This window comes from Oncorhynchus kisutch, linkage group LG3, assembly GCF_002021735.2.
Source record: "Oncorhynchus kisutch isolate 150728-3 linkage group LG3, Okis_V2, whole genome shotgun sequence".
NCBI classification, from domain to species: Eukaryota; Metazoa; Chordata; class Actinopteri; order Salmoniformes; family Salmonidae; genus Oncorhynchus; species Oncorhynchus kisutch.
Window position 1 is genome coordinate 61,094,848 of NC_034176.2, and position 27,910 is coordinate 61,122,757.

Sequence of the window (27,910 nt, forward strand, 5' to 3'; positions counted from 1 at the left end):
GTGCTGAAGCACCATCCTTTCAGGTCTGTCACACAGACAGACAGACAGACAGAAGTAAAGACTGAGTACAGGACTGACAGAGCTACGACAGTGTCGAACTACAGGGGTCTGCAGAGCATGCAGCGAGCAACACGAGCCCCTTCAAAATGCTCATCTTCCTCTCCTGCAGAGAACAACTCCTCCACATAAAAAGTCTGAGGGGAAACGTATCTCCATATCAGTGAAATACAGATCTGTCCCAAGCACCCCAGCAGCAGCAGTCTTTCAAAGTAAGTATCCAGACCTAGGCCTACCTGGAGTGAAAGACACCCCAAAGGTGATCTTCTAGCATCGTCTCTCATCACTTAAAGATCCCCGGATTTAGCACCCTCCTTTTAGACACTTAAATCACTTCCACTGTACTTAACACTCAGACAGCAGGACGCCACCACCTGCAGGCTCACTCACACGCGTTTGCACATCTTGCGTCTAATTGAGCAGGGGCTAAAGAAAGAGTTGTGGTCAAGTGTGTGGTGACATGGGAGTGAAAAACACTCAAGGGGGAAAATGGTGTTGTTGAAATACTGTCCTGTACTGCCTAGTCGTAAACATTTTGGCCATGCCCAATATGCTTCCTGAGTATTTTACATTCCATTCTCGCCAATAGATAAAAGATAAGCAGTTGGCTACTATTTAGAATATTACACCGGAATGTGATTATTAGGCTACCTAAAGGGAGGTGTTAAAGGAGCAGGCGAGGAACGGCCTATTCCTCCAGGAGTCAAAGAGAGTCACCAAAGAGCACTATTTTTTTTTTTACACATAGATAGATTATCTCTCTCCAGCTATAATGGGGAGATGGGCCTATGGCATCGTCTGCCGCCACAGCACAGCACTACCTGGCCCAAGGATACCGGGACGACTTGCTGATGATGCATATGGTTTATATGATGACGTATGGTGTTATAAGGAGAGAAGCTCCACAACTGTGTATGTTTGATCTCCCCTCTCCACCTCCCTCCCTGAAGGAATGAGGCGAGCTGACCATATTTCCTGTGCAGAGAAGGGAGAGGAAGCCTTCGTGGGGAGACTTGCTGCCAATTCAGGAGCTGCAGAGGTAGACTAATGAGAGCAAATGAAGCCAGGTGCTACTAGAACACAGAAGCCCCAGGGTCGGCTCCTTGCCATCTGCACCTCAGCTCAGTTCAATCTACTTCTCAGAACTACAGTAAAGTAGACACTGCAGAGCGTAGAGGAACAGTAGGAACTTGTGGTTGTTTCCCCCCTGAACAGACACACAGTATAGGAATAGGACACAGGCTTCCTCCTTAAACCGACCTGTATGCTCTAGTCGGCTGGTCCTCGCTACATATTCGTCGCCAGACCCACTGGCTCCAGGTCATCTACAAGTCCATGCTAGGTAAAGCTCCGCATTATCTCAGTTCACTGGTCACGATGGCAACACCCACCCGTAGCACGCGCTCCAGCAGGTGTATCTCACTGATCATCCCTAAAGCCAACACCTCATTTGGCCGCCTTTCCTTCCAGTTCTCTGTTGCCTGTGACTGGAACGAATTGCAAAAATCGCTGAAGTTGGAGACTTTTATCTCCTTCACCAACTTTAAACATCTGAGCAGCTAACTGATCGCTGCAGCTGTACATAGTCTATCGGTAAATAGCCCACCCAATTTTACCTACCTCATCCCCATACTGTATATATTTATTTACTTTTCTGCGCTTTTGCACACCAGTATCTCTACCTGCACATGACCATCTGATCATTTATCACTCCAGTGTTAATCTGCAAAATTGTAATTATTCGCCTACCTCCTCATGCCTTTTGCACACAATGTATATAGACTCTTTTTTTCTTTCTTTCTACTGTGTTATTGACTTGTTAATTGTTTACTCCATGTGTAACTCTGTGTTGTTGTCTGTTCACACTGCTATGCTTTTTCTTGGCCAGGTTGCAGTTGTAAATGAGAACTTGTTCTCAACTGGCCTACCTGGTTAAATAATAATAAAAATAAAATAAATAAAATAAACAAATTGGATTTAACAGAGCAGAGAGGGTATGGGTTTGCGAGGGTATTTCACACTTTCAGCATTTTTGACATGCCAGAACATCTTTACATGTGACTTTCAGATGCTTCGTTCTCAGCTGAAATGAGGCTCTTCTCACACGCCGTCAGATGGGCTTGTCACTGTAACGTCACTGGACAGAATTAAAGGCTTGACATCACAGAAAACCAGCATCAGAAATGAGTGAATCTATAGAGCTAGCCTGTATGATCTCTTGCAGTATCAAAGGAGACTACTGCCCATCCCAGTCAACCCCTTGCTTATACATCCCCTGTCTTTACATTGAAACACATATACTCCCTCTCCGGCCTCTAGGTCACCAGGCTGCTTGTTATGGCGCATACCTGTCACCATTGTTACGCACACTAGCGCGTCATCAGACTCACCTGGACTCCATCACCTCCCTGATTACCATCCCTACATACGTCACTCCCTTTTGTTCCTTCCCCAGGCGTTTCTGTTTCAGTTTCCGGTCTGTGCGTTGTTCGTGTTTTGTAATACGTTTAATTGATTTATTCAATGATTCACTCCCTGAACTTGCTACCCGACTCCCAGCGCACACGTTACACATGGCTTACGTGACACACCACTGTTAGAGGGGGTGGGGGCGAGGACAGTTTGTTTTGACATGACACACCTCAAGGTTCTCTCAGCTGGACATCCTCTGAACGCACCGTCAAACCAAAGTCACTGCATCTCAGCGGGAAAAGCTGAGCGTCTCACATGTGCCTCTGCCAGTTATTTTGTTTCAACAGGCTTGTGGTCGTCCCATTCAATGTGCAAGAGAATCGCTCCCATGGATCTTACAATATAGCCTAGTAGACTGTAGTGCAATGTACATCATAGTGTGAGCACTAGGAATGAAAAACCAGCAGTAGGCTAGGTTGTGAAACAAACACATTTTTCACAGAGAGGAAGCCAAGAACAAGTCTCAGTACTCAGTAATGGCTTAGAAATAGCCAACCGCTCTTTGTAAAAGAACCAAAATTGACCTGAGAACATTAAAGGACTGTTTCTGCAAATTACTGTCTGCATGAGAGGCAAAGCAAACCCCTCAATTCTGACACTGTACTGAGAGAACTAAATGAAAGACACTTAAGTCAGCCTTTCAGGTTACAACCCACCCACACGGGAAGGTTCTGCTAAAGGTATCCTGATGCAACAACACAAAGTGCATGAACAGTTTTCTGCCAGGTTGCAATGCCAATCGTGCTTGGCAACAACCTTTAGTAGTCTACTGTTTTGTTGTTGTAGCTACAATAGTTACACAGTATCTTGCCCTTTCCCACACACCCATTTAGCAGAGTGGGGAGCTGATTGTTTCCTCTGGAAAGCCATATTGGCCAGACTTCAAACCCACTGTGTGACAGTGGGCTCCATGCCAACGCCACAGGAGGCAAAGCAGGTGCATGAGTCTGTGTGTACGTGGCTGTGTGCGAGAGAGACTCCATGCTTAAGCAATGCGTGCATACAGTAGTGTTGGAGGTAGAATGTAGTGAGTCACTAGAGTGAGTGGTCTCCTCCATGGCCTGAGGGAGCAGTACGAGGCTCTCATTTGAGACCTTTGTTCAATCTCCCCAGCAGCAGCTCGGCTAAAGCAGTGGAGAGAGAGGATGGGACGAGACACAGAAAGGTACGCCGGCACGCTGCATAGCTGAGTGTGAGAAGATAAGAACGCAGAACAACCTTGAGGGAACAAAAGCGCCCGTTTTGCTCCTCTCCTCCCTCTGTCTCACTCAATGAGCAAACTTCCTCAAATCACCCAAGACGAGGGAGGTGGGGGATGGGTAGGAGTCAGGCTGCCAAGTCTGCCTCGGGTTCAGCCCACTAACAATGCCACGTGAGGAAGAGAGGGAGGGAGGGAGAGAGATACAGAAAAGAGAAGAGTAGACAAGGGATGAAGCTTAGGTAAAGGGTTTGAGCAGGTGTGTTACTGGACTGGGTTATGCTTTTGCACACTGTATGAGACACACCCATTTCTCCATTGAAGCTTTTGCCTATGTTTAAGAGAAGATTGGGGTAAGGGGTTGAAACAGCCAGATGGAGACTGTACCACTGAGTGGGATAAGGATTAGGTCTGGCCTCTGAGGTTAACAGATTGGGGTTTGCAATGAATTCTAAAGTGCATGCTCTGGAGAGTTTGAGTGAGATAACGTTGGGATTGTGGAGCGGTCCTTTTGGGGGAGGGGTTTGGAATATACAAACTGATATATGGTTCCTATCTTAATCATATTGTCTAGAATGCTGAATAAACCGCAGTTTCTGTTTTGTCCAGGACAAGATAATACGGACACGTGAAAAAGTAATCTCACGACAAGATCAATGGCTAAAAATGAGTTGTCCACATGGATACATACCTGTGAGTCAGTGGAGGCTGCTGAGGGGAGGACGGCTCATAAAAACGGCTGGAATTGAGTCAATGGAATGGTATCAAACACCTGGTTTCATGTGCTTGATTCCATTCCATTGACTCCATTCCAGCCATTATTATGCCGTGAGTAGGGCTTTAGCATCACCATGACAATGAGCAGCACCAGGACTGTGCGTGCAGGTGTACTTTTCTACTCAGCTCTGCGTGTGTGGTACTGATAGTGCAATCATGACAACAGTGTGTAATTCCATCATCCCCAGCACTGTTTTCTCCCGATGGATTACATCCATGTACAGTTCGTGCTTCAAGTGTTGTCAGGATAATGGCACAGACAGGACCTTCAGCTCTGGGTTCAACCAGAACCACTGACCTCAATAATGAGGTTTAATAGAAAACACATTCATTCTCCCTGTGGTTATTTCTATAATTAGACTGACTGTATGCATATGTCCCCAAATGAGAGTTTTATGCCCCTCACTGGCACAATGCTGTATGGATACAGAGCAGAGAACGGGTTTTTTTTGTACTTAAGAGAGACATTGGTCATATCTAGGTCAACGACATGACCACTCCTAGTTGAATTAACGTTAAACACAAAATATAATAATGTACAGTATTAGCCCATAATACACAATGTCATGTTTTCTACACACTTTCATGGGTGTTGATATCTGCTTGGACAATAACTCCTGGTGAGGAAGAGGATTGTGTAAGTGTTAACCTCAGCAATGGTGTGTGTGATGTGAGATGTTGACATCCACCGAGCCAATCTCACAGAGATCAGACTAGCCTACATGCATGTCAGATAGAAGTGAGCCACGGAAAAGCTGTATGTCACTAGAAGGGAGCAGGCAAACGACAGAGAGAAAAGCTGCTCTGACAGCTTTTCCTCAGGAAACTCAGTACTGCTGGTGGGACAGGCCAAGAAGAATAGAAGGGGACTGTTTTCAAAATGCCAGTAATCTTCAGTGATGACTGCAGAAGAATGGACATCAAGTTGCCCCCCCCCAAAAAAAGATTTTAGAACAGACTCCATCTAGACTTTTTTCTGTGTATCTGCTAGTAATGCAATTCACAGGAGGCAACAAAAACAAAACACAGGTAGCGTTACTTAGGCTACAGCCCTACAAAGATGTTCACTAATGTTCAGTTCAGGGAAACTAGGCAATAATTGGTCCATAACTGGTGGTGGCTCCTCGAAATAGCTTTTTTTAAACTCATTCCAAATGGCTTATACAACTGGAGAGCTTTCAGACCTCTTGGTTTCCAATAATCAACCATGTGGTATGTGTTTTTACTTTTAAAAAAACACGTGTGGCCAAACGATTCTAACAATTATTCTTATTGAGGCATATTAATGCCATATTCTCAACCTAACTTTTACAACCGCTATTCAGCCAGCTTCCCTTCACAGCTGCAGACTTTTCACGTACATGTGAAATGTGAATTGATCACAGTGAGAAAATGGTGCAGGCAGAAGCTACGCTCAGTGTTCCAGCTCTGCTCAATGTTCCAGAGGCAGCACCTCGCGGATCAAAAGGCAACTCTCATGTGCCACACTGAGGTTACATTACCCACGTGCCCGAGGCCTAGTCAAGGACATTATGGGAAGCTTATGGTGGAACGCAGTGGTGGGAAAACAAACATGGGATGGGGAGGGGTCATGAGAATCATGAATAACTCAGCTTCTTCTCTGACTAAGTGCTGAAACTCTACAGAAAAATGATAGATCAAACAATGCAATGAGCACATTCAACATTGCTGTTTCCACATATCCTAGTGCTGGCTAAAAGTATACAAAACGGTCTTCCTCTTTTCGACAACACATCTCATTTTAGCCTAGGCAGCCGATCGTGGGCACCATCTAGCGCCTACTATCGGCTGCCTAAGCTAATCTAATTTGTGTTGAGTTAGCCGTTAGACACGCATTTCCTCTGTCTGTAGCTATTATGTCTTTATTGTTACAAAGCTGTTGTCCAGCATTTCTCATCAAATCCGCTAATAGCCTAGTTAGTATTTCACGTCGATACTGCGTTTCGGGAAGCACTGAACTACCACCTAGCCCGCTTTGTTCGACTGTCTGAGCTTTTGCATTCCCTTTGGCAAGTTGGCATCCATGGAAAAACGAAAACATTATCCCTATCCCAGTGTCAATGCAGTTTTTTTCTATCATAGATGTGACATTTTTTGCTGTGAATCATAAGCATTTTATAACAAAACCGTTACTTTAAGTGACAAGCAAAAATGAGCTTGACAGCTCTACCAGCGGACTGATTAATGACAACAACCAATACAAACATTACGAGAGAATATATGCTATATATATATATACACACACAATAGCACGTTGTTGTTTTGTAAGTGAGATACACTTGTCTGAGAAGCAAGAGATCACAAATCAGCCAACTTACGTGTGGGCACAGCTTCCAATGGTGACAGGTTTATGATACACCTCCAGGCAAATTGGGCAGGAGAACTGGCTCTCGAGGCTCTCGCCAGTGGCAGCCGTAGCTGCCCCGTTTTGTTGGTGCTGCCTGAGCTGATGAGTAGCCGACACAAAACTGCGAAACATCGCCATCATGAACGAGGATCTTGCTCGCACTTCGTTCTCGACTATAACAGTAACTACCTGGGAGTATTCACATCGATTATTTACATCGATTGTGCACGATGGACATGCTTCGTGTGTATAAATCGTATGAATAAAGCTAGCCAACCTATGTATTGTTTGTGTAAAATATTTTAGCTAACATTAGACACTACATCAGTCCGCTACACAAGCGCACAAGAGGACACGCCGAAGCACGAAAGAAGTAAACATTACAAGACAGTGCTGGTTGACGAGAGGACAAAAACAGGGCGCTGAGCAGATTATTCGATCTTCAAATAATTTTGATTTACAAACAACTAACCAAAATATATCCAGATCATTAAAAGATCAGGGAATTTTCACAACTGCTAGTTCAGCGCGACTCTCACGAACAAGCCGTACAGCTTCAGCAAAGAAGAGGACGTTTCTGGTCATTGAAGTCTCGTTCGCGATGTCACCAACTCAGTTTACAGATGCTTCAAACTACACTCCCACAATACATTGTTTCATTGTGTTGTAAAATGTTTAAGTTATTACAGTTGTACTTTTCTCTTTTAAATATGTGTTGCAAGATTGATTAATGTGATACATCCACAAAAAGAACAGAACTACAAAACGCTCTTCACATGACTGTGGAAAGAATCTACCACGTCATCAAAATGCGCTGTTATTCCAGCACGAGCCTTTTGACAGCTATAAGAAATAAGCTGAATTAAATACATCTCGAAATAGCTACACTAATCTAATGAATGTATCTACCTAAATAGAGTTTCGACGAACGCTGGTATCAGCTTACATAGTTTTAACTGGCAAGCTTGAACCGAAAACTGTTACAGCTACATTCTGCAATTGTTGGCTAGCAAGCTACAATAAATTAGAGCTCTTTGTCACATAGCTAGCTAACTCGACCATGTGTCAGGTCGATGAGGAATACAATGGACAGCTAGAACACAGAGTGACCCCACGGTAAACTATTTACCCATTAACGGCTAGATTACCCAGTTGCCTAAACTGCAGTCAAGCTAATGTCCACGTGTAACTATGTTCAGCTCGCTAGCTAACGTTAGCTGATCTACTTAAAGTGTTGTCTGCTGTAGCAACTGCTTCCATCCACTCACAATTCATTTTTTTTTTCGCAGTGTCTCCAAGAAGTGTGTCAAATGCAAAGAAAATACAGCGGTACTGATCATCCGAGCTGGAGATGCATTTTGCAGGTAACGTTAATTGAACTGCTTTTGAGAGTCACAAACTACATGATTTGTCTCAAGAACTGGCCCCACAGAATTTACAGCAAAAATTAAAAAGTGGTCATTTTTACTTAGTTGTGCATCTTTCGCTCTCATTGTCAGCATATATGCTCTTTGTAGCTAATAATGAAAAGTAATGTATTTATTTTGGTATGTCTTCTGGCCAGGGGCTGCTTCAAGGAGTACTTCATCCACAAGTTCCGGGCCATGCTGGGAAAGAACCGGGTCATTTTCCCAGGAGAGAAGGTATTGAATATCCATCTCTAACATGTTTAACGTCTTACATAAATCAAACAACTGAGTTGGCATTGTTTCTCTATTGTAGGTTATTCTTGCAGTGTCTGGAGGGCCAGCCTCTAGCTCCATGCTGTCACAGGTTCGAGAGGTAGCTGGGTCAATGTCTTCCTAGATGTGTAGTCACACTGTATGTTGCAATTACTGAAATATCACAGGGCTGATATTTTAGATGCAACTCATTAAGTTTCTTCAAATTATTAAGGGTTTCAAACTGTTTTTGTTTTGTTTTTCTGAATGAAAATGAACCTTTCTTCTCTCAGGGTTTGAGTCGAGACGCACCCAAGAAGTTGAGATTTGTCCCTGGAATTATCTACATAGATGGTAATGTACATGATGATCATCGCTGCTCTTTGGCACAAAGTTTTTTTTCTTCATCTGTAACTTAGCAGGTGGTTCTGGCCCATTAGACTAGCTCATGTGTGATGATTGTCTATTACTATGTATTGACAGAGGGCGGTGCCAGTGGTCAGAGCATGGAAGAGCGGGAGAGGGCAGTGGCTCAACTGGAGTCAGTTTTCAGAGCCACTAATTACCATTACCACATAGTCCACCTGGAGCAGGTGAGCTGCCTAGAGATGGGTCAGAAAAATAATGTTGTTTGTACTTCTGTCTGGGATGTTAGACTGAGCTTTGATCATTGGCATTAAATATGTACAGTGCCTTCGGAAAATATTCAGACCCCTTGACTTTTTCCACATTTTGTTACGTTACAGCCGTATTCTAAAATGGATTTTAAAAATCCTCAGCGATCTACACACTATCCCATAATGACAAAGCAAAAACAGGTTGACATTTTTGCCAATGTATTTAAAAAAAACATATTTACATAAGTAATTGCTATGAGACTCAAAATTAAGCTCAGGTGCATCCTTTTTCCATTGATCATCCTTGAGATGTTTCTGTAACTTGATTGGCGTCCCTGTGGTAAATTCAATTGATTGGATTTCATTTGGAAAGGCACACACACCTGTCTATATCAAGTCCCACAGTTGACAGTGCAAAAACCAAGCCACAAGGTCAAAGGATTTGTCCGTAGTGCTCCGAGACAGGATTATGTCGAGGCACAGATCTGGGGAAGGGTACCAAAGCATTTCTGCAGCATTGAAGGTCCCCAACAACATACTGGCCTCCATAATTCTTAAATGGAAGATGTTTGGAACCAACGAGAGCTGAGCTGGCCATCCGGCCAAACTGAGCAATCGGGGGAGAAGGACCTTGGTCAGGGAGGTGATCAAGAACCTTAAGGTCACTCTGACAGAGCTCTAGAGTACCTCTGTGGAGATGGGAGAACATTCCAGAAGGACAAGCATCCCTGCAGCACTCCACCAGTCAGGCCGTTATGGTAGAGTGGCCAGACGGAAGCCACACAGTAAAAGGACCTAAAGACGCAGACCATGCGAAACAACATTCTCTGGTGTCATGAAGCCAAGATTGAACTCTTTGGCCTCAATGCCAAGTGTCACGTCTTGAGGAAACCTGACACCATCCCTACGGTGAAGCATGGTGGTGGTAGCATCATGCTATGGGGATGTTTTTCAGTGGCAGGGACTGGGAGACTAGTCAGGATTTAGGCCGTTATTGTAAATAAGAATTTAACTGACTTGCCTAGTTTTAAATAACGGTTAAATAAAAGATGAACTGAGCAAAGTACAGAGAGATCCTTAATGGAAACCTGCTCAGGACCTCAGACTGGGGTGAAGGTTCACCTTCCAACAGGACAACGACCCTAAGCACACAGCAAAGACAACGCAGGAGTCTCTGAATGTCCTTGAGTGGCCCAGCCAGAGACCGGACTTGAAGCCAATTGAACATCTGGAGAGACCTGAAAATAGCTGTGCAGCGACGCTCCCCATCCAACCTGACAGAAGAATGGGAGAAACTCCCCAAATACAGGTGTGCCAAGCTTGTAGTGTCATACCCAAGAAGACTGTAATCACTGCCAAAGGTGCTTCAACAAAGTACTGAGTAAAGGGTCTGAATACTTTTGTAAATGGGATTTCATTTTTAAAAATATATAAATTAGCAAAAATTTAAACCTATTTTTGCTTTGTCATTATGGGGTATTGTGTGTAGATTGAGGAGAGAAAAAAACAATTTAATCAATTTTAGAATAAGGCTGTAAAGTAAAATGTGGAAAAAAGTCAAGGGGGCTGAAGGCATTGTATTATAGCTTGCCATTATTTAGAACATGTGGTTGCATCATCATGTCTATTGTCTTGCCATTATTTAGAACATGTGGTTGCATCATCATGTCTATTGTCTTTCACTTCCCATGGTGTTTCAGGTACTCAGTCTCCCCAGCTCAGTGCTAGAGGCAGGATCCTCGGCAACAGAAAAACCACAGACTGGGTCGAGTTATAAAGCTGCTGTGGACCAATTCATCCAGACCAAGAAGAACCAGCATCCAGACCTCTCTCTGGAGAATGCCCAGAGTCACCTGTCCAGTCTGAGCATGCATGAGGTCGAGAATGGAGTAACCAGCCCCATCACCCCTGAACACACCCAAGCCCTTCAGAAACTGTTTGCCTCTGTGAGGACGCTGACAGCCAAAGAGGATTTGCTACATACACTGAGGTGAGAGATTAGACCGTATCTCAGAGACATGCTATTTACGTATCAGAGCATATGGGGGTTGAACATGTCTGATATGCTTTGAAGGTCTAGTTTGTGTAAAGGCCATTTATGACAGGTGTAATGCATTGCTTTGTCAAGGCAGCACCTGATTCTCCACACAGCGAGGACACAGGGCTACACCAAGGTGATGATGGGGGACAGCTGCTCCCGTCTGGCCATCAAACTGCTCAGCAACATCTCTCTGGGGCGAGGGGCATCGCTGGCAACCGACACGGTGAGGACAAAATCCTCCCCTCTTTCAGCTCAGTAGAATAGTAAACATTATGTTTATGCCCCTCTAAATATTGCAATGAAGTACCGTTTGTAGCATTACCCCACATAGACATACATTGTGTTTTGAGTTCTGGCAGCAGCAGCTGTGTTATTTTGAAATGTTACTATGTTCACAGGGCTTCTCAGATCCTCGCTACGGAGACGTGGTCATTGTCAGACCCATGAGGGACTATTCCTCTAAAGAAATAGCATATTACAACAGAATGTTTGACATCCCCTCCGTCTTTATCCCTGGCCTGGACACTAAGGTGAGAGTTGACTGTGTTCTGATTACTATCATTGTTATGTAGTGTGGCACTGTCGGCCAAGTCAGTTATTAGTATTTTAAGAGTAATCTTCCTTCACCGCCTCTTCCAGGCACAAGACAAGGCCAGCATCCAGCACCTGACAGAGAGCTTTGTCACCAAACTCCAGACTGACTTCCCCTCTACTGTCAGCACAATCTACAGGTGAGGATGGGTAGCACACAGAGCCACACTAGGAACCAATTGTAAGAACGACTTCTAAAATCCAAATAACATCACAGATCTTCATTGTAAAGGGTTTAAACACTGTTTCCCATGCTTGTTCAGTGAACCATGAACAATTAATGAGCATGCACCTGTGGAACGGTCGTTAAGACACTACAGCTTACAGACAGTAGGCAATTAAGGTCACAGTTATGAAAACTTAGGACACTAAAGAGGCCTTTCTACTGACTCTGAAAAACACCAAAAGAAAGATGCCCAGGGTCCCTGCTCATCGGTGTGAACGTGCCTTAGGCATGCTGCAAGGATGCATGAGGACTGCAGATGTGGCCAGGGCAATAAATTGCAATGTCCGTATTGTGAGACGCCTAAGATAGCCCTACATGGAGACAGGACGGACAGCTGATCGTCCTCGCAGTGGCAGACCACGTTTAACACCTGCACAGGATCGGCACATCCGAACATCACACCTGCGGGACAGGTACAGGATGGCAACAACAACTGCCCGAGTTACACCAGCAACACATAATCCCTCCATCAGTGCTCTGACTGTCCGCAATAGGCTGAGAGAGGCTGGACTGAGGGCTTGAAGGCCTGTTTTACGGCAGGTCCTCACCAGACATCACCGACGACAACGTCACCTATGGGCACAAACCCACCGTCGCTGGACCAGACAGGACTGGCAAAAAGTTCTCTTTACTGACGAGTTGCGGTTTTGTCTCACCAGGGGTGATGGTCGGATTCGTGTTTATCGTCAAAGGAATGAGCGTTACACCGAGGCCTGTACTCTGAAGCGGGATTGATTTGGAGGTGGAGGGTCTGTCATGGTCTGGGGTTTTGTGTCACATCATCATTGGATTGAGCTTGTTGTCATTGCAGTCAATCTCAACGCTGTGCGTTACAGGGAAGACATCCTCCTCCCTCATATGGTACCCTTCCTGCAGGCTCATCCTGACATGACCCTCCAGCATGACAATGCCACCAGCCATACTGCTTGTTCTGTGAGTGATTTCCTGCCAGACAGGAATGTCAGTGTTCTGCCATGAGCAGAGAAGAGCCCGGATGTCAATCCCATTGAGCACGTCTGGGACCTGTTGGATCGGAGGGCTAGGGCCATTCCCCCCAGAAATGTCCGGGAACTTGCGGGTGCCTTGGTGAACGAGTGGGGCAACATCTCACAGCAAGAACTGGCAAATCTGGTGCAGTCCACGAGGAGGAGATTCACTGCAGTACTTAATGCAGCTGGTGGCCACACCATATACTGACTGTTACTCTTGATTTTGACCCCCACCCACCCCCCTTGTTCAGGGTAACATTATTCCATTTGTTAGTCACATGTCTGTGGAACTTGTTCAGGTGGTCTGTTGTTGAATCTTATGTTCACACATATCTACACATGTTAAGTTTGCTGAAAATAAATGCAGTTGACAATGAGGACGCTTCTTTTTTTGTTTATATGGTGCAGTATTTGGAAATGGATTTTGTTAGGATACTATATCAATCATACATGAGCCTGTTATGCATCTAGACTCGTGTGAAGATAGCTGTTGAGGATTTTGGTATTGAGTACCTGTTTTGATGGTTGTCTTCCAGGACCAGTGAGAAACTCCACACAGCATGTCCCCCTCAGAACACCAACACACAACCCTTTGCTAAGTGCCTACTGTGTGTGTGCGCCTTGGACACTAAACTAGGTGAGTCACACTGCCAGTGTACTAAGACGGCATCACATCACAGAAATGTACTGTACTCACTAAATAAAAGTACATGTCATTTTGTACTGAAATTAGTATTTCTATTCCCTAATCACAAATATCTCTACCTATCCCTCTCTGCCTCCATGTTTTTTAGAGGAGTTCTCTGCCTACCAGGCTACACTGATCTCAGAGCAGCTGTCTCAGAGGCGGGGCCCAGGCCCTGGGTTCACCCGTGGTACAGCAGCAGCTCCAGGCCTGCCTCCAGCCTCCTCGGCAAGCCAGGGCCAGTGCTGCTCCTCTGGAGGGGGCCAGCATCAGGGCTGTATGACTGGAGAGGGGGGCTGCTGCTCCTCTGCTAAGTCAGTAGGCATTTGTCTCCTGTCTCATTACTGTACAGTTGGATTATGTACACAGTGTACAAAACATTAAGAACACCTTCCTAATATTGAGTTGCCTCCCTCCTTTTGCCCTCAGAACAACCTCACTTCGTCGGGGCATTGACTCTACAAGGTGTCGAAAGCGTTCCACAGGGATGCTGGCCCATGTTGACTCCAATGCTAATCACAGTGGTCAAGTTGCCTGGATGTCCTTTGGGTGGTGGACCATTCTTGATACACATGGGGAACTGTTCAGTTAGAACCCAGCAGCGGTGCAATTCTTGACACAAACCAGTGCGCTTGGTACCTATCATCATACACCGCTCAAAGGCACTGCCCATTCACCCTTTTGAATGGCACACAATCAATTTCCCAATTGTCTCAAGGCTTAAAAATCTTTAACCTGTAACCTCCCCTTCATCTCCACTGATATTAAAGTGGATTTAACAAGTGACACCAATAAGGGATTATAGCTTTCACCTGGATTCACGGAAAGAGCGGGGCTTAATCTTTTGTACACTCAGTGTATATTCACATGTTTACATTTAGGGTGAAGTGCCAAGCAACTTGAAGTTACTTGTACAAGAGGCTGTTTAATTTGATCCTATTGAATTAATACAATACTGTGTGTTCTTTCAGGGAGCCAGAGACGGTGGATCTTAAAAGCCTGTTGTGTTACAGTTGTAGACTGACCATCAAAGACATGGTAAGTGAAAGGACGTCTATCACGTCACATCACCAACATAATCTTTACAAAGACTACAGCAGGACAATGTGCAATGTGAACCATGGCCTTTCTTTGTTCTACAGACAGCAGAAGATGCCCTTCCCCAGTATATACTGTCAGAGGCTGAGAGAAGGAAGAGAAGGTGAGATTTATACAACATTCTTAACTCAAAAACGTGAAATAGCCACAATGTCTGCATAGAATATTGAGTTGTTACCAGTAGAATTGCACTGAGCATATCCTTCTATTTACCTTGTTACTTCTGTTTATGGACTTGTCTAGGTCTCAGATGAGGGAGGAGATCAGTGAGTTCCTGCTAGATGAGGAAGAGGATGAAGCCATCCCGAGGGTCAATGGGTCACTGCAGTGACGTAGTTCCCTTGGCAACTATACAGCCAAGGCTGTTTGTCTCAATATAAACTAACACCAATTGCTTTTAATGAATCAACTGACTGAGTAAATATTATTTGGCTATAAGACAATAGGCTGATTTTAACTGCACCCAAAATAAAGCTGCTTTGTACATGGCACTGCTTGGTGGTGAATCTAACATTGATTCAGGTATAACTAATGAATTGAATATGGATGTATGATGCTGAAACAATTAGTTTTTCCATGTCAGAAATGAGAATAAACAATATTTTCATTGGTTTAGAAGCTGAACCACATTCTATTGGGAATAGAAATGATTATTCTTCCAAAACAAGAGATCCCGTAGCAACAACCTGCATTAGAACTCCCATCAGGTTCTCTGAAAATGAACGCAAACATATGGAAATAAAAGTATAACACATGTTTATTAAAGTTAGGAAAGGTTTTGGTTTTTGCATATTGGCAAAAACTGCTCAAGCAATGGCTGAACCCTATTGTAACAATTCAGAAACAAAGGCACAATGGTCGCTGTGTTTTCTGTATGTACTCCAGCATGACATTTTCCAGAGATGGGGCTAATGTTGCCTTATGCATTATTCCAGCATGGAGACGTTTTGTAAGGATTGTCATGACTAAGACATGTTTCAGTCTTTACAGTGTTGCTATACTCTGTCATTTAACACTTAAGAGATTCAAGTCTTGCGATCAATAAGCCTGTAACTTGTTGCCACGTACAAAGTTAGCTTTCCTCCCACCTGAAGCGTTTCAATTTGTAAACAGTTTGAGTAAGACTCTGAGATTTGGCTGCATATGATCTAATAGTGTTTTGATTGGAAACAAACACCCTACTTTAGGTCCTTTTTCTCTCAAATTGTCCCCTTTGGTGCTGCGTTAGTCCACACTGTGCTGGTCAGTGTAGTGAAGATCCAGCCGGGGGCCTGTCTCTTCATTAAGGGGTAGTGTCTGTAGGTCAAGCCAGCCATCACACCTCATTCAGAAGCTGATATTTATGTTGGAACCCAGGCAATAAGACGAGGAGCCTGGCTTTAGTCTGTGGTCAAAGTGCAAAGCATCTAACCTGCCCTTCTGAATGGAGAGGCCTAGCCACACATTCCATAACCTGGGTACTGGAGCAGACCCCTTGGCCACCACACAGCCTCTGGCTCACTGTCTGTCAGTACAGCCCACCAGCAGAGGCAAATAGTACTGTCAGAGTACAGAAACAGACAAAACATGCCTTTCCCCCTGGCTAAGAGGGGTTAGTGCACAGTGAAAATAGACCCACTGGAGCTAGTATTGGGTCTTTTAGAGGAAGACCAGGTAGAGGCACCCCTGTGTGTGAGACAGCCCCAGCCAGGGGTGATCTGGACAGGACAGGCGGGGGGGGGGGGGGGGGGGGCTAGCGATTGTCACTTGATAGCTTGTCTCTTGTCCACTTAATCATAGTCTCTGGTGAGCGGTAGAGGAAGATGAGTTTGGAGTAGAGCTCCTCTTCCAGCTCTAGCTCTCCTGTCTCCCTGACCAGGAAGATGTCTGTGCACAGCTTGAGGATACGATTAACACAGGGCAGCTCCTCAAACATAATGGAGTGAGAGATCTCACTGAAGAAGCCCCTCACAAACTTCCCAATCACCAGCACCACAGACACATACAGCCCCATGATCCTGCAATGGAGAACAAGTGTAGAATGAGCATAATTGAACATAGATCTCTCGTCTATACAGTTAATTTCCCACACAATAGTTTGAATGTAAATCAGGTCTATTCGATTTGCTGGAATGGGCTACCATTGAGAACACAGGCATGCATAGATCCTTACCCATATCCTGCCAGGAAACCTAGACTGGGGGGGCTGACTTTGTCATTGAAGATGACCATCGGCAGGACGCCGCAGGCCCCTTTGGTTGGAGTACAGTCGGCGATGCTGATGTCCCACCACTCCTGGGCCCCACGGGTGCTGTTCAGAGAGCGGTCCCTCATCAGAGACAGTGTTATATCCTGGTAGCTATCCTCATCACCTGCAACATAACATGGTGTCCGAGAATTGTAACACAGACTGACTGCCCATGTTTTAGCCTTGAACTTCGTTATAGACAAATTGGTTGTTTAGCAACAAAACTGATGCATGCGCAACTATGGGGCAAAACAGATGGAGTTGGCTTAGATGGTTGATTACATGTAAACTATATATCATCTCCAATGTTTATTGAAAATATAAAGAAATAAAGCTGAACAATGAGCACTTGTCTCTCAAAGAAATCGTTACAGCTAGCAAATTTTGGCCCTATTAGTATACATGACATCAGTCAAAACAAGACATGGTATCAAGAACAACGAGCTGAAACGAGCCACTTACGATTCACCAAATGGCAGTTTCTTGTCATTGTTGCAAGGTATCTGGCCATCCAGAACCACAACACACTGCCTTCTGCCCATTTGAAGCGTGTGCATCGTTTTCGTGACGCTGTCAGCTAACCGTCTATATTTCTAGTACTATGGCAGGAAGGATGTTTATACATAAAAGCCGCTCTGACCTTTATACAGCTGGTCGACTGGTTTGGCCTCGGCGCCGTTTGGTGCTCGGATATAGTTGGGGAACATGTGAGGCACACGTCTGATAAAAAAAAAGTACAGATAATGTCAAACAGAATTTCACACAGAAATTGAAATAAACTCAGCAAAAAAAGAAATGTCCTCCCACTGTCAACCACATTTATTTTCAGCAAACTTAACATGTGTAAATATTTGTGTGAACATAACAGGACTCAACAACTGAGACATAAACTGAACACGTTCCACAGACATGGCAGAACACTGACATTACTGTCTTGCAGGAAATCGCACACAGAACGAGCAGTATGGCTGGTGGCATTGTCATGCTGGAGGGTCATGTCAGGATGAGCCTGCAGGAAGGGTACCACATGAGGGAGGATGTCTTCCCTGCAACGCACAGCGTTGAGATTGCCTGCAATGACAACAAGCTCAGTCTGATGATGCTGTGACACAGACCATGACGGACCCTCCACCTCCAAATCAATCCCGCTTCAGATTAAAGGCCTCGTGTAATGCTCATTCCTTTGACGAGAAATGCGAATCCGACCATCACCCCTGGTGAGACAAAACCGCGACTCGTCAGTGAAGAGCACTTTTTGCCAGTCCTGTCTGGTCCAGCGACAGTGAGTTTGTGCCCATAGGCGACGTTGTTGCCGGTGATGTCTGGTGAGGACCTGCCTTACAAAAGGCTTACAAGCCCTCAGTCCATTCTCTCTCAGCCTATTGCGGACAGTCAGTGCACTGATGAAGTGATTGTCGTTCCTGGTGTAACTCGGGCAGTTGTTGTTGCCATCCTGTACCTGTCCCGCAGGTGTTGTTACGCGAGGACGATCAGCTGTCCGCGCTGTCTTAGGCATCTCACTGTACGGACATTGCAATTTATTGCCCTGGCCACATCTGCAGTCCTCATGCCTCCTTGCAGCATGCCTAAGGCACGTTCACAAAAATGAGCAGGGACCCTGGGCATCTTTGTTTTGGTGTTTTTCAGAGTCAGTAGAAAGGCCTCTTTAGTGTCCTAAGTTTTCATAACTGTGACCTTAATTGCCTACCGTCTGTAAGCTGTTAGTGTCTTAACGACCGTTCCACAGGTACATGTTCATTAATTGTTTATGGTTCATTGAACAAGCATGGGAAACAGTGTTTAAACCCTTTACAATGAAGATCTGTGAAGTTGTTTGGATTTTTACAAATTATCTTTGAAAGACAGGGTCCTGAAAAAGGGACGTTTTTTTTTGCAGAGTTTACTACATTTGACTTTGAGCGGAGAGCAGAACATACACTGGGTCTGTGCGGTTCCCCACTAGCAGGGAAGCCAGGTCTGCTCTGACCGGGTTGCCTGGATCCAGATTGATGGAGTACTTGTCAGACGTGTGCTCCACAGTGCCACCCTTGCCAAGGTCCCTGAAGAAAGAGACAGACACAAATACAATAAATACAATAGAAAATCACAGGGCAATTGCATAAACAAATGTTTTTACGTCTGCAACAACTTAAAAACCCCACACACACACACACACACACAAACAGGTGCATACACATACAGATGCACACACACACACACCACACCCAGCTGACCTCTGGAAGGTCCAGGCCAGGCGTAGGGTCATGTCCACAGGGCTGCCCAGCAGTTCCTTGACCACCTCCTGTCGACTTGGTGGGCTGATCCTCCACACTGACCCTGAGCTGCCCTCGATCTTAGCTGTCACTATGTCCTCATAGCTGTAGAGGGTGATGAACTGCATAGCCCTCTGCAGGGGACACAGACAGTCAGAAGTTACAACTACCTACCGCGGAGGCAAATAGAGAGCAGCAGAGCTCAAGTCCATGTTTGTTGTATTCATCATTCAACAGGGATCACTTACTCACAGTTGTACACAATTTGTTTAATTAGAATCTAAAACAGGGTGCCCAAGGGAAGGAAATTGGATGAGCTCTTTACAGTAGAGTTGGAGGTATTACGCACAGCATTGTCATAGAAGTTGGTGGTGAGTTTGTTGTAGTCCTCCTCAGTGAAGGACTGAATGGACTGCTGCTGGACACTCATGGTGAACAAGGGCTATGGAGAGGGACAACGGTTCACGTTTTAGTACAAAAATCTAACATGAGCACATATCAAATATATCTTCCATAGATTCTCCATTGCTTGCATTTTAGTGCTGGATGAGACTTGCCGTTGAAGATGGGCAGTATGGGTCCGGTGCCCATTAGAGTGTAAATTGTGCTCACTTATATTCCCCCCCCCCCCCCAGTAATTACCTCATATCCTCCCAGCTTGACGGTCACTGTGACATCCACAGGGTGATTGACCACGCCCACCACCGATCTGACCAACGAGATGAAGAGCAGCGGGAACCAGATGATGCAGATGAGAAAGAAGATGATGAGTCCTCCCATCCCATACTTCACTATCTTCTTCTTCTTCTGGCCTTTGGGCTGAGGGTATTTCTGAGGATGAAGAGGAACCAGCTGTAAGAACTGCTGGCCTAATCACATACTACAACAGACGGCAAGGGATTTTATCAACTACATTTGTAACCTAGAGGTCCTTTGTACCTTCTCTGTCTCACGGCTGCACTTGATGATGAAGATGTTGGCGTAGATGTCTTCCACACACATCCAGTTAGAGAGGGACAGAGTGGTGTCAGTCCACACCCAGTCCATCACTGCCCGGAGCTCCACCAGGAAAGGCACCAAGCGGAACCTGAGACAGACAGACAGACAATATCACCCTGTACCAATACCCAACCTCATCCCATCACCTCCCTGAACAGGGAGACACCCTGACTCAAACATATGATATGGTGTGGCAGAGTAGGAGATTATGAATGGACAGACTCACCCTTGGAAGAGGAAGAGGTTGAGGTGGTTGAACTTCTTAGTGAGGAAGTTGCCCAGGATTCGGGTGGGGTAGCCACAGCGGATCTGATAGGCCGACAGGGCAAAGTAGATACACTTGAAGAAGTACCAGAGCTGAGCCACCGAGTTTTGACTGAACATCCTGAGAGGACAGAGGGAGACACACCTCAGTACACACCTCAGAGAAATGATGCAATAGGCACACCGCTTCAGGACTGTCGAACACCACGAAGATAGACAAACATAAGCGTGATTAAATAGACAAGACGTAATGAGATGTGTCACTCTGCGGACACACCCTCGTCTTCCTCACCTCTCAGTGACAGCAGGCAGGATGAAGAACATCCAGAGGTGGATGCCGAACACCAGGATGATCTGGAAGATGAGCTTGCCCAGGACGGTCTTGCGGAGGTAGAGGGCTCTGTCGATGATCATGGTGCTGAACTGGATGAGCAGCATCACCAGGAAGGCCTCGGGCACCTGGTCCTCTGACAGCGTGGAGGCAATGTCCGCTGCGGCCGAGTGTTTCTGAGGCACAACGGGCGAACCGTTTAGTCCACAGAATGCTATTATAGTGTCCTATGACCAAGCACAGAGCTTCTAGACATGGTGTTTTGATGGTTTAATCGGAATTACATGTAGGTGGTGATGCAACAATGAGTAATACAATATCAGGAACTGTTTTTGAGAGGTTTGAAAGGTTTGAGAGCTTTTGCCGGTGCAGGTATAGGAATAGGTTGTGTGTCAAGAGTGGCCTCGTACAGCAAGTACATTCAATGCAGTCATGTAAACAGTACTCACTCCAAAGGCCCAGAAACCAAAGACAATGATGATGAAATCCACCACGTCAGTGAGGAACATGAGGGCGTAGACATCAGTGGCAGCACGGTACGGTGCATGTAAGATGTCGCTGAAGAATTCGTGACACGGCTTGTAGACATTCCGCACACTACAAAGAGGGTTGGGAAATCAAATCACTGCCTCATGCCCAAATATGGCAAGATTATAGAGGACAGCTGATTCATACAGCACAGCAATCGCGTCACAACCAATTACACTTCTAAATGCAAATCAAAACCCACAGAATTATTTACAAACCATAATAACACTAGAGAGTCCACTGGTTATGCAACTGTGTGACGTCAGTATTGTCTGACGAGCTCTCTAGTGAGTAACTCCTGTGTACTTACGCTGTGATGGTGAGGTGCTTGATCTTCTCTCCCGCTGCTATCAGCTTCTTACTGGCTGCCTCTCTACGCTTACCCTTCTGTTTCTTCTTCTGCTCCTTCTTCTCAGCCTTGATATCTAAGGCTTCTAGGATACAAACAGAATACAAATCATTTCACTGTAACTCTGAGGAGGGCAATCATAAGGACACACACTCCTATTCTGAAATCCCAAGCCCTTAATTCATGAATGTCTTCATTCTCCTCTCTACTGCTAGTTTCTTTAACTGACCTTTGCTTAATTGTTTTTTCTTGCGGAAGCGCATGATGCTGCCCTTCTTCTTGGGTCCCTCCACAGGCAGGCTGGGGGGCGGCTCTGGGGTAGGGGCTACGCTGGTGCTGGGCTCTGGTTCAGGCTCTGGTTCAGGCTCTGGTTCGGCCTTCTGGTCCTTGTCCGGTTTGAGTTCCTCCAGGTCCATGAGGCTGGGTCCTGGGCTGGGATGAACATGGACTTCCACCCCCTCCCCCTCTCCTCCCTCCTTCTTGTTGGCCTCCTCTGATGGCCGTGAGGGCTTCTCCTCCAGAGCACATTCCTGGTCCCACAGGCCATACCGCTGATGAGAGACAGTGAAGAAACAAAACCGTTAGGAGGATTGAATCCAAATCTTGTGGTATAAACATACACTACCGTTCAAAAAAATTGGGGTCACTTAGAAATGTCCTTGCTTTTTGTTTCCATTAAAATGACATTAAATTGATCAGAAATACAGTATAGACATTGTTAACGTTGTAAATGACTATTTTAGCTGGAAACAGCTGATTTTTAATGGAATATCTACATAGGCGTACAGAGGCCCATTATCAGCAACCATCACTCCTGTGTTCCAATGGCACATTGTGTTAGCTAATCTTAGTTTATCATTTTAAAGGGCTAATTGATCATTAGAAAACCCTTTTGCAGTTATGTTAGCACAGCTGAAAACTGTTGTTCTGATTAAAGAAGCAATAAAACTAGCCTTCTTTAGACTAGTTAAGTATCTGGAGCATCAGCACTTGTGGGTTCGATTACAGGCTCAAAATGGACAGAAACAAAGACCTTTCTTCTGAATCTCATCAGTCTATTCTTTGTCTAAGAAATGAAGGCTATTTCATGCGAGAAATTGCCAAGAAACTGAAGATCTCATACAACGCTGTTTACTACTCCCATCACAGAACAGCGCAAACGGGCTCTAACCAGAATAGAAAGAGTGGGAAGCACCTGTGCACAACTGAGCAAGAGGACAAGTACATTAGAAAGTTCTTTGTTTCTGGCCATTTTGAGCCTGTAATCGAACCCACAAATGCTGATGCTCCAGATACTCAACTAGTCTAAAGAAGGACCGTTTTATTGCTTATTTAATCAGAACAACAGTTTTCAGCTGTGCTAACATAATTGCAAAAGGGTTTTCTACTGATCCATTAGCCTTGATAAACTTGGATTAGCTAACACAACGTGCCATTGGAACACAGGAGTGACGGTTGCTGATAATGGGCCTCTCTCTGTACGCCTAAAAAAAAAAGAAATCTGCCATTTCCAGCTACAAGTAATTTACAACATTAACAATGTCTCCACTGTATTTCTGATCAATTTGATGTTATTTTAATGGACATTTTTTGGGGGATTTTCTTTCAAAAAGCAAGGACATTTCTAAGTGACCCCAAACTTTTGAACGGTAGTGTATGATTATAAAGTCATGTCTGAGAGTTCAATGGTGGGCTGGTATACCTGTAGCAGTGAGCGATGGAAGAAGAGAGCCAGCAGCTGCAGTAGATCATAGCGGATGTAGTTATCAGTCTTCTCCAGGCCCAGGATACGAGGTGGGAAGAAAGGCTTGTCCTCGTTCAGCGTGAGCTCATATACACTGTTCCACGGGAAGAAACCAAACTGGAACAGGTACTTTACCACCACCATGACCTGAGTAGAACCGGAACAAACCAGAACAATGCAGAGGAAAACATAGTTTAACATAAAGAAACGTATCTGATACATGACCATTTGTTAAATATTACTTTTTTTTGTTTGTTCTTTTCTTTTGTAAAAGCTAACAGCCTGGAACGGGAACAGTGTGGAATAAAGCCCTAAATTAGGTCTGGAAATTTGGAATGCTATTTGGTTTCTACCTTTTGTTTTTTATTGCACACCTGGTGTAAACCAATCTTACACATTACATACTTCACCACTTTAGCCAACGAAAGCAAGAAGAGGGAGAAGATAGTAAGCGTCTGCACCTGTGCAATGGCTATGTCTCAACAGGCTTGTATAGGTGTGCACTACCATACCACATCGGTGCAACAATAACAATCTATAAACCAGCTCTGTCTTGGTACCAGCATTTTTATTTTATTTTTTAATTTTACCCCTTTTTCTCTCCAATTTCGTGGTATCCAGTTGTTCGTAGCTACTATCTTGTCTCATCGCTACAACTCCCGTACGGGCTCGGGAGAGACGAAGGTTGAAAGTCATGCGTCCTCCGATACACAACCCAACCAAGCCGCACTGCTTCTTAACACAGCGCGCATCCAACCCGGAAGCCAGCCGCACCAATGTGTCGGAGGAAACACTGTGCACCTGGCAACCTTGGTTAGCGCGCACTGCGCCCGGCCCGCCACAGGAGTCGCTGGTGCGCGATGAGACAAGGATATCCCTATTGGCCAAACCCTCCCTAACCCGGACGACGCTAGGCCAATTGTGAGTCGCCCCACGGACCTCCTGGTCGCGGCCGGTTACGACAGAGCCTGGGCGCGAACCCAGAGTCTCTGGTGGCACAGCTGGCGCTGCTGTACAGCGCCCTTAACCACTGCGCCACCCGGGAGGCCCGGTACCAGAATTTTCAACCCAACAACGACCCACCTCAGTGTAGACAATAGCGGTCATCCAGAACTTCTTGGTGGGGCGTGGCACGGCCAGCATGGCCCAGAGGAAGATGAGGATGGGCAGCACCACTGAGATGACAGAGGCCGTCACCATGTTGTTGAGCACGATAATGAAGTAGCACACCAGCTCTGAGTTGGCAGCCAGGAGGTTGTACAGGGCAAACTGCAGCTTCAGCAGGCGGTTCTGAGAGGAGTAGAACTCTCTACACTGGACCAGCTCCTCCACAAAGAACTGCCTGAGTTAGGGGGGTATAGAGACATCAGGGTCAGTACAGTTCATAAACGCAGAACATACACAAGCTGATACGTGGGGACAGTTGGCAGTCTGAGTCGATCAGGCTAGAAGCTGAGGTCTGTAGCATGTCAACTGTAGAGGTCTTCTGGGAAGTATATGTCAGTACCGGTCAGTGAGCATCTCGCTGGCGGTCCTGGAGTGGCGGTAGCGGCTTTTGTGCTGTGGTTCTGGCTCCACCCCCAGCAGCTCCAGAGTGGGCTCTGAACAACACAGGGTGGTGCCGCTGTGATGCTCACGCTCGCTCAGCTCCAACCCACTACAACATAACACACAGGTCAGCAATAACTCTCAACACTGACTGAATTATATACTGAACAAAAATATAAACGCAACATGCAACAATTTCAAAGATGTTACTGAGTTACAGTTCATATGAGGAAATCAGTCAATTTAAATAAATGTATTAGGCCCTAATCTGTGGCATTGTGTTGTGTGACAAAACAGCTAATTTTATTGTCCCCAGCACAAGTTGCACCTGTGTAATGATCATGCTGTTTACTAATTTTCTTGATATTCCATACCTGTCATGTGGATGGATTATCTTGTCAAAGGAGAAATATTCACTAACAGTTCAGTGTAGATGATTACAAACCAGTAAGCAAAGGAATTTTTTTCATATAAATGTTGTTAAATTCTATTCTGTTCCTCCCTCGAAAAAGATATTCAATATTAATGTGCCCAATAGGTTAAATGGGCCATCACCTTCACCAACCTGGTGGCACTGGTTCTATTCACGTGGTCCGTGTCTCCCTCTATGTCTCCCAGACAGGTCTCCATAGTGGGGCTCTCGCTGCCCTGGGACAGCTGATCCTCCATGGGCTCCCTCAGAGATCCCTGTAAAACACTACAGGGTTAGGGTACATCACTGGTCATACTGGGACAGGGCCCCACTAGAAGTAGATGACTTCTGGTTGTGGGAGGTACCTTATAACTGACCTGGCTGACGTTGTGTATGAGGTGGTAGCGTTCATTGCACAGCACGGTGGAGGTGTCCACGTACTGCTTGGTGATGAGGTTGAGCCACTCTGTTAGGCCATCCACCATGGCCAGGAACACGACCCACAGCAACATGAGGACGTCCAGGATCCTCTGCACAATGTCTGCCTTCCCTATAGCACAGCATGAGATTACATTGCACTAGGTCATACAGACAATAAAATGTGTGAAACTTAATGAATAAATGGCACTGGGAATATAGTGGCCAAAATATGTAACCTACATCATTAAATAAACCCCAAAATACCTGAGCCCTCTCCATCAAGTTCGTCATTGTCGTCTATCTCTTCATGTGAAATGCTTTCTTCAAATTCAAGACTACCTTCATGAGCTGTAACAGAAAAAACAACAAGTTAATCACTGTGTGTGTGTGTGTGTGTGTGTGTGTGTGTGTGTGTGAGTGTGTGTGAACTCTGACCTGATGCTGGAGAACTGTCCTGTTTCCTCTGCCGTCTCTCCTCTCTTTCCAGCCTCCTCTGTTCCTTCTGTCTCTCCTGACGTTCCCTCAGCGTTGCCTTGGCGCTGGTCACCCAAGCCCGATACGCCAGCTGAGGGCACAGGGGGAGGCAGGAGGAATTCACATGCTTCAATACTGCATTATGAAAAGCAAACGTTGGAGTATTTGGAGTAATATTGTTTCTTTTTGCACATTTCAGTGCATTTTAGCACTGTGAAAATGCTGTGGTGGCAGAGGCTGTGTTGATTAACTAAGGTGAACTCACCTGAAAGGCAGTCTGTTTCTGAGGCTTTTTTTCTTCTGAAAACAGTTCGTCTTCCTCCTCACTGTCCGACTCAAACAGGTAGTAATCCCCAGAATGCAACACTGCAAAGGTAAACAGAAACCATCCAGATGATATCAATACATGGGGACAGGACAGACCATGGGTAGTGAATGCATTTACTGGTAGTACAACTATGGCTGTGGCGGTCACGGAATGTAGTCAGACGGTGATTGTAAAACAAATAGCTGTCGGTCTCAATGTAATTGACGATGAATTAACATAAACACACTCAGCATCTCCTGGCTTCCACACAAGCCACTGATGCAGAACTTTGGAGAATCTACATTTTAAAAAGTCTAATAACTCCATGTAATATAGCCTACACCTTCAAAATAAATCCACTATTTATTTTAGACAGGTCTAAAGAAGCATGATATGAAGAAAATCTAGTCTATTCAGAAAAACAGAATAGCATACTCTGAGCTGTCCTTATTTAAGGTCTTGATCTGGCTATGCTAAATGGCTGTGGGCTACACTAGTTCATTTAGCAGACAGGATTTGCTTAGAATTCTGTGGCATTATTTTTTATATTACTTTATAGTATGAAGAATACAATTTAACAAGGTTGAATGAAATAGAAAGGATATTTTCTCAAAAGGATTTGAGGGAGTGCACATATGCGGCTATTCTGTGTTGAGCAGTTAACAAATAAATAGGTACTCCTATATGCTTAATTTAGAGTTAATAATGCAACTTTATTTGTTCTACAAATGTTGGGCTATATGTTTTGATTGTTAATACAATGTAAGGCTGCATGATGCGACCCTAATGTTTTCTCACACAATTGCATAGTTGTTGCGCAACATGAGCTCATGGGCTCTCATGAAGTGTTTGATTAGATTTTCGTACACATTTGCATTAATGTCAGAGTGATTAGAGGGACAATAGAGTGCTGAGTCCTAGGCAGTTAGCAAGTTTGGTAGGCTACTAATGACCATCAGCCGCATCAGAGCTTGGAGAAGCCTAATTACCTTTGACTGCCTTCATGATTCGTGACCACCGGTGTGGCGGTAATACGGTCACCGCAACAGCCCTAAGTACAACTATTCATAACTCATATACACTGAGACCACTTCAAACCCAGGAGTGTTTAGTGTCTGATTTTCAAACTAAACAGAAACTAAGGAAACTGACTTGCAGCATTGGACAATGAAGTTCTGTCTGAGGAAGGAAATAATGAAAACAGATGTGGAGAAAGACAGGCCAAAAAGACCGGAAGATTACAATCCTTTACTG

General features: G+C 45.1%; 3 protein-coding genes across 7 annotated transcripts in view; 1 reads left to right on the forward strand and 2 right to left on the reverse strand.

Moving 5' to 3' along the window:
* Window positions 1-7,533, reverse strand: part of LOC109886509 (E3 ubiquitin-protein ligase RNF166) — a 22,765-nt gene extending 15,232 nt beyond the window's left edge. For all 4 annotated transcript variants that reach the window (XR_004206304.1, XM_031809757.1, XM_031809769.1 and 1 more), the window contains exon 1: window positions 6,844-7,533. Coding sequence is in view for 3 of the 4 variants with exons in the window: in XM_031809757.1 (XP_031665617.1) it covers window positions 6,844-7,013 (170 nt within the window). In the remaining variant the exon portion in view is untranslated. The remainder of the gene's footprint in view (window positions 1-6,843) is intronic.
* On the forward strand, window positions 7,464-17,352 carry ctu2 (cytosolic thiouridylase subunit 2 homolog (S. pombe)). 2 transcript variants are annotated; one of them, XM_020478185.2, is made up of 15 exons: window positions 7,464-7,988; window positions 8,162-8,236; window positions 8,437-8,515; window positions 8,595-8,654; window positions 8,827-8,887; window positions 9,017-9,126; window positions 10,851-11,140; window positions 11,279-11,414; window positions 11,590-11,721; window positions 11,831-11,922; window positions 13,534-13,634; window positions 13,792-13,996; window positions 14,654-14,720; window positions 14,825-14,883; window positions 15,024-17,352. In XM_020478185.2, exons 1-15 carry the CDS (start codon window positions 7,933-7,935, stop codon window positions 15,109-15,111), a joined length of 1,611 nt encoding a protein of 536 aa, XP_020333774.1. In that variant the 5' UTR covers window positions 7,464-7,932; the 3' UTR covers window positions 15,112-17,352. The 2 variants fall into 2 exon arrangements, with proteins under 2 accessions (XP_020333774.1, XP_031665592.1); XM_031809732.1 differs by having other exon boundaries at window positions 7,664-7,988; window positions 8,595-8,645; window positions 15,024-15,391.
* piezo1 (piezo type mechanosensitive ion channel component 1 (Er blood group)) overlaps window positions 15,520-27,910 on the reverse strand; it is a 70,295-nt gene continuing 57,904 nt past the window's right edge. Inside the window, exons 30-50 of the mRNA XM_031809714.1 lie at window positions 26,615-26,715; window positions 26,311-26,440; window positions 26,140-26,223; window positions 25,833-26,005; window positions 25,609-25,730; window positions 25,003-25,152; window positions 24,579-24,837; window positions 23,454-23,642; window positions 21,981-22,302; window positions 21,713-21,836; window positions 21,324-21,471; window positions 20,836-21,050; window positions 20,506-20,664; window positions 20,220-20,367; window positions 19,923-20,111; window positions 19,630-19,722; window positions 19,242-19,414; window positions 18,945-19,067; window positions 17,648-17,727; window positions 16,933-17,131; window positions 15,520-16,777 (exon numbers count right to left, since the gene is read on the reverse strand). Of these exons, the coding sequence (XP_031665574.1) occupies window positions 16,513-16,777; window positions 16,933-17,131; window positions 17,648-17,727; window positions 18,945-19,067; window positions 19,242-19,414; window positions 19,630-19,722; window positions 19,923-20,111; window positions 20,220-20,367; window positions 20,506-20,664; window positions 20,836-21,050; window positions 21,324-21,471; window positions 21,713-21,836; window positions 21,981-22,302; window positions 23,454-23,642; window positions 24,579-24,837; window positions 25,003-25,152; window positions 25,609-25,730; window positions 25,833-26,005; window positions 26,140-26,223; window positions 26,311-26,440; window positions 26,615-26,715 (3,446 nt within the window). The 3' untranslated portion in view covers window positions 15,520-16,512. The remainder of the gene's footprint in view (window positions 16,778-16,932; window positions 17,132-17,647; window positions 17,728-18,944; window positions 19,068-19,241; window positions 19,415-19,629; window positions 19,723-19,922; window positions 20,112-20,219; window positions 20,368-20,505; window positions 20,665-20,835; window positions 21,051-21,323; window positions 21,472-21,712; window positions 21,837-21,980; window positions 22,303-23,453; window positions 23,643-24,578; window positions 24,838-25,002; window positions 25,153-25,608; window positions 25,731-25,832; window positions 26,006-26,139; window positions 26,224-26,310; window positions 26,441-26,614; window positions 26,716-27,910) is intronic.

Excerpts from the sequence above, each read along its gene's own strand:
- ctu2 (XM_020478185.2), top strand. The coding sequence starts at position 7,933 with ATGTGTCAGGTCGATGAGGAATACAATGGACAGCTAGAACACAGAGTG. Across the intron at positions 7,989-8,161 it reads GAACACAGAGTGACCCCACG|TGTCTCCAAGAAGTGTGTCA; the intron begins GTAAACTATTTA and ends TTTTTTTCGCAG. Across the intron at positions 11,923-13,533 it reads ACTGTCAGCACAATCTACAG|GACCAGTGAGAAACTCCACA; the intron begins GTGAGGATGGGT and ends GTTGTCTTCCAG.